The sequence below is a fragment of the Mus caroli genome, chromosome 8, assembly GCF_900094665.2.
Source record: "Mus caroli chromosome 8, CAROLI_EIJ_v1.1, whole genome shotgun sequence".
NCBI classification, from domain to species: domain Eukaryota; kingdom Metazoa; phylum Chordata; class Mammalia; order Rodentia; family Muridae; genus Mus; species Mus caroli.
In genome coordinates, this window is record NC_034577.1 from 51315494 (window position 1) to 51327998 (window position 12505).

The following is a 12505-nucleotide window of genomic DNA, read 5'->3' on the forward strand; positions in this document are numbered from 1 at the left end:
AAAAAAAAAAAAAAGATGACCAGAAGTAATGCTAATTATACCAATATTATATTTTATAAACATTGAAAATAAAAAATTACATTTTATTTTATTTTATTTTATTTTAACTTTTGGAAAGCAATGTAAGTATACTCTATCCCAATTGGATGCATTAGAACTTCCAATAGATTTTGGCTAGCAATCTTCTAAATTATGTAGCATAGTGACATTTAGGAGAAGAACGGGCCTCTGACCAGCACTGAAGTGACATGTTGTTTAAGGAAAATTCAGAGAGTGGAGCACTAATGCTACAAACATGATAAATTCCTACCTCTCAATTTTTCTTTGAATGCATATCCTTTCAATATTTTACTGTGGAAATTAGTAGGAAGAAGTATGACCCTTTAGCAGCATGAACCTGAGCTAACAGTCACTTAAGGGGGCATGACATGCATTTTCCAGAAGAGAGAAATCGCAAGTATATTTAACCATGTTTTCAAATGAGTGTTTTACTATGGGATCGCTGATAGTCAAAAAGGCAATTCAAACAAGTCAAGGTTATACTGTAAGTTAGAGCCTTTGGATAAACGTCTATATTTAATAGAATCATAGGCTTTAATCCACTAATTGCACACATATTATATATATATATATATATATATATATATATATATATATATATATGCTACAGAGTATTAATGATTGTTTCTAAAATGATAACATGGTAATGGAAGACTATTTTGATTTGAAAACTAATAACGTGGTAACAGTAATGAATCAATTTATGTAATATGGATAAAACAGATTCAGGAGGCAGTAAAACCCTTGGGAAATTTCCTGAATATTGTAGAAGAACATGAGAGCAACAGACTACACACTACTCAACATATGAGGCTATAGATGGGTCAATTATAGAGCATATTGGAGCTTAGAGTTTAGGATATGAACTTGGCTTTAGTTTTAAATCCAATCGCCATCCTTTTCAGCAGTTTAAGTGGAAAAATAAAGTCATTGGAATCTCAAAAATATCCCTTTAGATTCTACTTGTAGAATTTTGAAACAAGGAGACCAGTTTGAAGGATACTTAGATAATTAAGGCAAGAATTTCATGGTTTAGATAAGAATGGCCACAGTGTTAGGAAAGTAAAAGCCCACCGAAGAACCATGCCCTCTGTCCAAGAGCCTGCAGCTCATATTTGCAAATCGTTGTATATGCTTGATCCATGGCATGATGTAGGTTGTCATGTAAATTTGTCACTATTTTAATGTCAGTACTGATGATTTAACTCACAGCCTTGTGCATGCTAGGTCATTGCACTGCCTCTGAGTTTCAGTGGATCTCTAAAAGCATTTATTGATTCAATGGAATATTTAAAAAGACCAAATGGATAAGACAGAATGAAGGCTGCTGGTATTCAAACATAGAAGTATCATTGACTAAGACAATAAGAAGTAGCAAAATATTAAATGTAACTTTATTTGACTACTGAGTAGTAGAGTAGAATTTGTAGATTGTTTATAAATACTTAAATACCTATTGCCAAGAAATAAGATCAAACATAGCATCCAAAGAAGCTTTTAAAATATGATTCTCCTCATATCAAAATCCCTATTGGCCTGGAAAAATGGATTAGCAGATGCATGTTTGGATCCCAGCATTCAGTTAAAAGGCTAGGTTTCCCTGGCTTTTATCTACAGTTCTAATACTCACAAGGCATCCCAACCCCTCTTCTTAAATACGTAGGCAAGTACATGTGGGTGCATGAGCACACACACACACACACACACAGACACACAGACACACAGACACACAGACACACAGACACACAGACACACAGACACACAGACACACACACACCAATACACATAAAAAACCAACAACTAAAATCGTGTCTTAGCTAATCAGGTCATAGGATCATTAGAAGTGTATTTTTAAAGGAATATTTAATCTTGTTAATAATTGTGGCAAAGCACATTTATAGTGAAGTTATATTGATAGAGAAGTGACAGCTCTAAATAAAAATCATAAAAAGAGGACTTAATTTGCTATTGTAGACATCATACAAAGTCAAGGGTAATCGTTGTTACTAGCTGTTCAGCATTACACTGCTGTCTAAGTATATGCTTTGACAAGAGAAAAAGACAAAAAAAAATAAAGTCATAAGGTCAAGAAAAGATAAATTGTCATAACACACAAGTATAAGTATGATGACTGTTAACATTAAAATTCTAAATGATAGGAGTGGGCAATTATGATTTTCAGAATTTCCTAAATTTTAATTTATATTAGAGAGAGAGACTACCAGGAGAACTCAGCTCAGGGATCAACTAAACAGGGCTCATAAGGACTCACAGAGGTTGAAGCAATAATTACAGAGCCTACCTGAGTCTGTCATAGGACCTCTGCCTGCATGGTGTTGTTTAGTTTGGGGTTTTATTGGAATCAACAGTGGGACTTGTGGTGTCTTTGATGCTATTGCTTACTCATGGGACACTCTTCCTGCTGCTGGGCTGCCTCAACCAGCATTTATATGAGTGTTTGTGCCTAGTCTTAGTACATTCTTTTGTGCCATGTTCAGTTGATATTCCTGGCAGGCCTGCTCTTTTCTGAAAGGAAATCAAGAACAGTGGATCTGAGGGAGACGGAAGGTGTAAGGAGAACAGGCAGAAATGAAGGGAGGAGAGACTACCATTGGGATGTATTGGATGAGAGAAGAACAAACATTAATAATAGTAAAAGTCAGGAGCATGTCTATATACCAGGTATAGTGTTAATAAAGCTTTTAAAATATGTAAAAAATCTAGATAAGGTTGATCTTCTATGATTACCACTTAAAAACCAGAGAATTGACTTACAAAACACCCTGAATTATAATAAATCATCTTGATACAACTTGCAGCAGATAATTTGACAAATATCAATTATGTTCTAATTTACTAGCATATTTTATAGTCTAATTTTTAAAACTGTGCATATGTTCTCTTCATGTCTATCAGAAATAATACAATAAAAGAATACAGGCACATCAATGCAAAAGGTAATCAAAAAAATCACTGCTTATCAGCGTAATGACGACTCAAATAATTACTACTAAGATACTACCTATGAGATATTCTATTATTATGACAGGAATTTTCATTTCTTAAATGGGATTAAGAACTCCAAAGGAGCACAAAATATAAAAATTTAATTTATACTAGTGAACACTTAGATAAATGGAAGTAAAATATTCCACTAACTGCTGCTGAAACTTGCATTTACAGTCAGCTGAAATACAAATATTCCACTAACTGCTGCTGAAACTTGCATTTACAGTCAGTTTCATACATTAAACTGTATGAAAATGAATGTTTGGATTTAGGTCCTAAGTACACAGGGTAACATTCTCAAATTTTTTCAAGATGGTACAAAATATCCACATTGGCATGAATCATCCTTAAGAAATGATCAACGTATTGCTGTAGTTGTTTATACCTCCAACCCTAGCACTTGTCTAGGAGCAGAGAGATCAAACCAATAATACAGAGTGAGACCTTATCTCAATAAGGAAGGGAACAGGAAAAAGGAAAGGGAAAGAGGGAAAAAAGATGGAGGAAAGAAAGTTGGAAGAAAGGAGGAAAGGAGAAATAAGAAGGGAGTGAGGAAAGGATAAAGAGAGATAGATATAGAAATAGAGTTTAACTGAACTATACAGAAAAACTATTTCACTGCCTACATATGAAAGAGGTATTGAAAAGTTTGCAAAATATGAGATAATACACTTTACTACATACGCCTAGCAAAGCACATCACCTTAAAAAGGCACTGTATATATTTATAAGGAATAGAAAAATAAAAATTGAATTGGAAATTAATAAGATATTTTTTCTTCAAAAAGGAAAAAAAAACAGCTTATAGGCATAAGGAATTAATTTCATGAAAGTGTCTAATATGAAAATTACAAGTGAATGTATATAAATTCCATTACTATTAATTAAGGAAATATTCTTACAGGATGAAGTCCTTTAAAGGAATTGCAGCAATGGGAATTCCATCCATTACTGACCGAAATGAAACTGCCTTAAGAATTTTGGAGAAGAGTTTGGTAGAGCTTATGAAATAACTTCCTTAAGCATACAAATGTATTAGCTGATATATTCCTAATAAAATATTGTGTCTAGCCCATGGCCATACATAAAAATTGTTTATAGATAGATTACACATTATAACTGCAATATAGAAAAGATCCAAATAACCAGAAATAGAATGTTATAGAAAATTAAACAACATAAATATGAATCAATTGGTTTTGCAAGTTGACAATAATTAATTTTGAAAATAATTGGGAATGGAAAATAAAAATCATTGGGCATAATTAGAATTTAAATATATTTCAAATGCAAGAAAAATCATAACATGTTTAAGAGTAGTACAGAAACTCTAATACATATGGAGAAATATAAGAGATTAAGCATAAAATTTAAATGTTTGAGGAGGAACAATGGAACATTAGGACTGGATTTGACACATAAAGGTGTTTATTTAATTTTGAGAATCTATTCATGTGTGTTTGAATGATTTTAAATGCCTTATTTAAGATATATCAATTCTCTAACAAGCCATTAAAGAGCCTTACCATTGGTCATTTAAAACAATCACACCTAATTTATATTGAAAAGTTCTAAATTACAGGTCCTTTGAATAGCCCCTGATCCACACAGAGACAAACCACAAAACATGTAATAGGAAGCAGAAATAAAGGGAAAGTCATTGATTTTGGATCTAAAATTTGTTTGCACAAACTGAAGGTGTAACCATTCATGAAAAAGTACCTAACACCAAACTGTAATTTAAGAATTACAGTTTGGTGGTCTGGAATGATGACTCAACAGTTAAGAATGCTTGCTGGTCTTCCAGAAAACCTGAATTTAGTAGCCATAGTACCACTAATGTCAGGGTACTCAAAAATGTTTGTAACTACAGTCACAAACTCTTCTTGCCTCAAGGGGCACTGCACTCATGTGTTCATATACTCACATTCAAATGTACTTAAAAATAAGAATAAAACAAAAGTTTTACATAGTTATAGTTACTAGAAGCTGATGCCTAGATAATTGGTCAATTATTTTACATGTCATTGATTTATCAATTATTTTATCATAAGGAAAATTCTTCAAAGAAGACTACAAGAAATATAAATTGATTTGCTAAGTATCCATAATAGAAAAGCTAGAATATTAACTTAAGTATGTCTTTGTTCCATAAACCTATTATTACTCCATGTCCAAATATTATATTATTTTAATGTCAGGAATTGGGGTAGATATATAGAGAAGAATTAGGTCTAGTTTGCTCTATATAGTCTTAACTAATTTATAATTTTTATGTGAATAAATTTATAAAGACCCAATAATTTTTACAAATTTTGGTTAATATCTACCAAAATTGTTCTGAGATTCAGTAATGTACTTATTGGTAAACATGCATTCAATATTTTGTGATAATTTTGTTATTATCATATTCTTACAGTTTCAGGTGACAAGGTTTAGTAAACATTTCAAACAGCCTTGTGAGTCCTGAAGCATAAAGAACAGATGGTCAGATTAATGCAGGTGGACTAAGCTCTCAAAAATAAGAGATAAGAGGATTAGCCAGAGAAGCTGGAGGTGAGGAAAACAGTTCTGTGATTTCCCATTGGCTCCTGGTCAAGGTGGGAAGATGCTATCTCAAAAAGGTCAATGCTTCTAAGACAGGAATCATCTTTGGGACAAGTTGCTTTAATGAAATAGAGAGGTGGGCTATTCTTGATAAAAAGAGAAAGACTGAGAAGAGAATAAAAGGAGCTATAATTAGATCAGCTCTACCTGACACAGAAGAGTCCTGTACCATGTCAGGACAATGTACCACTCTCCCTGTTATTATCCCGATGGGATGAGTTTGAGCAAGGTTGACCAGGATGACCTCATACTGGGTAGTCAAAGCTATGCTTCTGGTGGAGTGCCTTACTGTTGTCCAAATATCTTTGCAGACAATAGTTATCCTATTTCTGTGACAGTTCCTCTGAGAAACAGCAAAGTTACATTGGCTGCATAAGAAGGGCCTCCTTCCATGTACCATTATCACCTTGCTCAGGATGCCTACTGATACACTCTTTTTGAATTTTTAATTGCAGAATTCCACTTTTTTCAATCTTTCTCTAAGAACATTCTTGTAATTTTTCCTTCTAGATATATCCCCAGCCTAGAACTCTACGTGAGTTTAAACCTATTTGAGTCTATTGAACTCTTAGTCCAAGTTCTATAAACTTCAGATTCCCATATGTGGTAATTTATGAAATTGTCACAACCAATTAAAATTCCAAAAGCTTGTGGCATGACTGAGTTGCTTAGGACTGACATTTAGATATAATTTGTCCCAGTGTGTGAATCTGGCTTGTGTTTACCAGCTTATGTCTTACTGATAAATCCCAACATGACTCACAGAATTATTTTTAAAAGGACTTGGGAATCTAAGATAATATAGATGTGCACATTTGCAATGACCTCCTCTGCAGCCAAAGAAAGGCTGTTCATTATTTGTTGTGTCTGTTTTGTTTGAATTCATCTGTTTCTGTCCCTTGTTGATTACCAATGTTCCCATAAGACAGACATCTTTAGTGCATGCAGAAGAAAAACGGACATGAGAACTTAGCAGGGACAGACAAACAAAACACTGAAGTAACAGCACACTCTGTCTGATGCTGAAGTCCATACCTGAGCGCAAAGCATCTCTCTGAATGCTCTCATAGTCATGCCAGTCTTTTCTTCTCAGACCATCTGTCCAGGAATAGAATTGCCCATCTCCTAGGCCCAATGGAAATGTCTGTGGAAAAGGAAAGTATTCAAGCATAAAAAAGGAAGAATTTTCTTCTGCATGGATGATAAGCACAGCAGGGCCCAGAACAAGCAATGCAAGAAGATTTGTTAATTAAATGGCTCCTCTGAACATTTTGAGATGAAAACCATTGCTATTGACCTAAAAAAATGCACACTCCAAAACTTTACTTTAACCTTTAAAATGAGAGCTTGATCCTCCCACAACTTCAGCCATAAAACATTTTATTTAATCTGGAGATTTTGTTGACAACCCTTCTAGTTGTCTTCATCTGCTTAATGAGTAGATATAGATCTACTGAATTAACTTGGTATGTGATTAATAAAGTTTGCTATGTGTTGTTCAAATATATTTAGATGTTTGTTAATAATAGTAATGGATGTTCATAGAGTGCTCTCACTGTGAGAATAGTACTATACTAAATGCTTTAGGAAACAACTTTTAAGTCTTTATAACAACATTGGGTGAAAAATTCCCATTGTCCTGGAAATTAGAGAATTACATCAAATTTGAAAACATTTTTCTCAAGTCAAGGTTTGAGTTCACTCTTTGAAGCCTGATATTATGGCCTTAATTGTCACCAAAGTACTGTATTCCTTTTGATGTCTATTAAAGGATATTTCATGTTTATACGAAAATGTCAGATGGGCACCCTGCCCTAACTGTACTCAGGACCCACATCTATGTTTACCTCAAACCCAATGTGTTGGGGTGTCAACGTGTACGCTTCTCTTGCTTACATTGCTAGTATCACCCCATATCATGAATTATGTTCAAGAATTGCAATAAGAACCAAAGATTACTTTGAAAGAAATTTATTTCTACAATCTTAGTATTCACAAAAAGAAGTAATATACTACATAAAAAAGAAAAATTTATAAGGTAGAAAAATTCAATTTGTTGAAAGATTAATAGATTCAATTATTTGCTCCCTTTTCATAAGTATTTTCAAGGCAAACAGACTATCTTATCTCTTAGTATTAAATATCATTTCTGTTATCCTTATTAATTTACCATTAATTTATCTTTATCGCTTACAGGGTGGTACAGTGTCTTCAAATGATAGAACTCAAATATAATGTTTAAGAACAACACGAAGGCTTAAATTAGAAAAAAGATTTTTTCCTACTTAAGTAACATAATAACAAAGTTCAGATTTTTGTTGGATTTGTTTTTTGTTTTTGTTATCGTAGCAGCAAACTGGAAAAAAAGATACTGAAGACTTAAAAGTGACTATACATAAAATAATTAAAATAATGGAGATATATTTTAAAAGGAAGATGAAAAGATTAAATATATGAAAATAAAAAGAACAATAAAATGTGTGTTTGCATGTGAGCATTTTGTGTGTGTGTGTATGTGTCGGAAGACTGATAACAATTGAAACTACACTAACACAATAGCAAAATCTAGCAAGAAATGATAAGGAACTGAATTTAAAGGATACATCCTGTGATTTGTATCAGTTGTGTATTTATTTATAAATACTTTGCAACAATAAAATTACATTTTTAGACATAATATCTTTTTAAATATAGCTTGCAGATGAATACACTATCCTATATTATATTATTCTATTTCCATATTTTATAGAAAATATTATTTTATATAATTCTATTATATATTATAAATAAAGTTTACAGATTAAATGATGCTTGGAAATATTGGACATGTGAAAAACAGACTCTCCCTTGTTACTTAGCATGCTCCATTTCTCTCATCTTAAAATAAGTAAGGTAGACAACAGTAAAATTGTAAGAGTTTTCATTTTACTCTTAATTGAAATATATTGAACAAAATCTGATCTTTACCCACAAAACCAAAGACAGAGATGAGATGGATACATCAAGGAAACAAATAATTGGATTGCCGTGAACTTCTCATAAAAAATAAAATCTCACAAGGCAGCCTATGAATTTTAGGACAAAATTTTTAATAGTATTTAAGAATAAGAGACATCAGTTTTTTTTTTCCCTGAGAGTAAGTTTTAAATGATTAAGATGTCTTTTATATGGACAGTTTAATAGGATTTTCTGCTCCAGTTGCAGCAAGGTGACCATTGCCCACTACTTACCATCCACAAAGGATGAGTTTGAATGAGTTTGATTTTTTTTTCTTGCAGGATGTCTTGATTTATTGATATATTAGGTTCCCTGCCAGTCTAGCTAAAACACAACACCAAGCCACCTAGCCTTTCCCACCATACTTTCACAATGCTACCAGATCAAAGCTAACACTCCAGCTATATATCTATATAGAGAGAAATTTCTGTCTAAGCCATAGAAATGCAATGAAGCTATGGAGCATGTCATGGGAGATCACCCCACAAGCAAGGTTTTTAAGCACAATGTTCAATGTCACTATTCACTTTATTCAGTTTGTTAGTATGTGTATAGAGCCAAGTATTGCCAGACTTCTCAGAAAAATGGGAACAGATATTTGAAAGCCAAAAAGGCAGTTCAAACTTAAGAGTAACAAAAGCAATATAAAGTACAGAGAACTTTAACAAAGGTAAAAATTAATTTCCTTGGAGCTTTATAAAAAGCAGTTCTTTAGAAACAAAAATATCAGAAAGACTATTTAGATACTATGAAAGGACTTTCAAAAGTAATAATATAAAAAAAGAATAATTATGACAGAGTTTAGGACATGGAGATCAAAGCATTTAAGGCAGGCAGAAAACAGATCCCAATAGATTGTAAAAATGATATATCAGTACAGGAAGACAGATCCTCTGTTCTATATCATAAAAGGAGAATGAAAAATGTTTCCAAAGATGACTTCTCCATGAAACCAAAGCCTATATCAAAAAGACAAAAATTATCCCTTTCTCTTTTTTTCTAAACATGTATTTGAAGGACTTAGACTCTTTAACAAAGTTTGAGCTAAATTATTAATGTGTATATAAAAACTACAGTTGGATATGTTAATTAATGACTAAATTCCCAGTGCTGGGGAGGTTGAGGTAGGGACATTACAAACTTAAAATGAACCAGTCTACATATGGTCAAACAGTAGCATCCAACAATTTTTCAGTCAAAGATGGAAAGGAGAAAACAGGCTATGCAGACAGCTCACTGGGTAGGATGACAGTCATAGAAGTGTAAGGACATACATTTTTATTCCCAGCACTCACTGAGAACAGCAAGTATGGCATTATGTGACTGTAATACTAGTGCAAGAATAGGGCAACAGTAAGATTACTCCTGATATTTGGCCAGACAGGATGTTCAAATTTGGAAGCTTCAGGTTTAGTGAGAGACCATATTCCAACATATAAGGTAGAGATCAATCAAGGACGACATTAGTCATTGACATGTGTAAACACACATATTTCAATAGATTTTTTTCCTTCTAATTGACATGATCCATCCTTGAAAGAAGTTCATTAAGACTCTTGAGTACTAAAAGGTGTCTCCTGAAGACTCAAAAAATAAACAACTCACAACTCTCAAAAAGTCCCTAAAACTTGCTAGATTCATAAGACTTCTGTTTTGAAACTATATAAAAATTATGGGGGACTTTTGGGATAGCATTGGAAATATAAATGAGGAAAATACCTAATAAAAATTTAAAAAAAAAGAAATGCTCCGTTCTTTCTAGCCCACTAGTTTATCTTCCCAACCGCACCTCTTTTGACTCTTCTCTATACTAGTTCTGCGTTCTAACCTTCCTTTTTGTTTGTTAATGGAATCCCTCAAAAATAAAGTTAAAATAAAACCAGAAAAAAAAATATGACTGCAGAGAAGAGGGATTCTGTAGGTATAATGTTTTATATGCTGTGTAAAGTTTACCTTTGCGTTAAACAAATGTTGATTTCTCTGCCTTCAGACCTTCAATCTGGATACCTCACTGCAATGCTTTACCAAGAATCTCCTGCTTCAAGTTTGTGTAAAACATCCTACCATTTACTCTCAGCCTTGTCAATAAGTGCTGATCACCCAAATGGTTGGGCAGAATGGAGAATTGTGTGGTGTTTCAGGCAGCACATATGGGGATGGTAAGATCTGCAGCAAGATGGAGGAATTGGAGCCATGAAGATGGAGTCTGAAGAGCCAGATCAATGATAAATAATATGCAAGTATCATGAGATGAGGCAGGGAGGTGGGCAGATTAGCATAGGAAGTAAATGCACATCCTTTAACTGTTCAGTTATTAAGGTGGAGTTTTGAAAAAAAAACATTTTTCTTCTGTTATTTTTTATGGGGCAATAGAATAAATTAAATAAATAAAGATACCTCATTAATTCACCCTTCATATTTATATTAAGGATAATTTATTTTTAGGATTCTCAAACCTGTTGAGCTGACCGGTGACTTTCAGAGAATTGCAAGGCTCAGGGTTCGGTGATTTTCATCCACACTGGGCTAGACTTTTGGTGATACACATGTCTTTCTGATGTCTATGCTCTTCTATGGAACCTCTCATTTATACTCCTGTAACACCATCACACAATAAATACATCCTCAAGTTGGAGTTTGTTGTTATTGTTACTTTGCTCTGTCTTTGGTCCCCTCTCTAGAGTGAGCAGACCTTTGTCCATGTTTCCCAAAGGATAGTGTCACCTCAGTATCCAACCCTGTCTCTCCAAAAAACCCACAACAACAACAACAACAAAAACTAACTAAAGCTGAGGGTGATGGCAAGAGATGGTATGTTTGTTTGTAATACCACTGCTAATGAGGTGAGGCAAGAGATCCAGCATTGGGGTCTCGCCTGCACTACATAGTAAGTTCAAGGGAAGCCTATAATACATAGTAATAGCTTGCATCAAGAAACTAACAAACAAAAAATCAAAAGCCCTAAGAGAGAGTGAAAATTGAGCCAATTAAGAAGGCTTGAAGAGAAACATTGTACTAAATAATAGGGTACTCATATTTACTGTTTGATCTTGTATGAATACTATAACCTGAGGAGTTGCTTAAATAAAATTATAAATATAAATATACTAGAGGGAAGTAGTAGATAAAGCAATTTAAGATAATATTTTCCCTAATCCCAAATCATTAAATAATAGTAATGCTACCAGAAAAAATATTCAAATACTAACAATGTACAAGTTATCTACAACTTTGAAGGCATGATTAAATGAAGTTTTAGTTTGAAATAATTGTTCCAGTAATAAGATCTTGCAAGGAGGGAAAGAGGGTGAAGGAATTGCTGGTTAGCTATACAGTTTCCAGTATTAGTTTTCCCTAAGAACAAACATCTTAAATGCTGTGTTTATTTCTTATGTGCTCTAAAGCATTGTTTCTATTCCTATAAGGTTAACTGGCAGAGTAAAGCATGTGTGATTGAAGAGGTTTTAGGCTGAAGTGATATTTATGTCTAAATAAATAAATAATAAGTTATTATTATTATTAATCATACTTATTAAGATATTATTATCTTAATGAATTATGTCTGAAAATTTCCCATCTTAACAGTTCTTTTATCTACATCCCAGCTTCTCACCAACCAGCAATGCAAATGGTCAGAAATACAGCCTGAAGGTCCTGACTCTTGTATATTAATAGAGGAAGCTAAGTAGAAGACAAGGACTAATATCTTGTTCACTAATTGATTTTTAGGCTTAAGAAAGAGGGCATCATCCTGAGTGAGGTAACACAATCACAAAGGAACTCACACAATATGTACTCACTGATAAGTGGATATTAGCCCAAAACTTAGGAT

General features: G+C 33.2%; 1 protein-coding gene across 1 annotated transcript in view; it reads right to left on the reverse strand.

Moving 5' to 3' along the window:
• Galntl6 (polypeptide N-acetylgalactosaminyltransferase like 6) overlaps positions 1–12505 on the reverse strand; it is a 1053895-nt gene that overhangs the window by 685161 nt on the left and 356229 nt on the right. The window contains exon 3 of the mRNA XM_021169756.2: positions 6712–6820. Within this exon, the coding sequence (XP_021025415.2) occupies positions 6712–6820 (109 nt within the window). The remainder of the gene's footprint in view (positions 1–6711; positions 6821–12505) is intronic.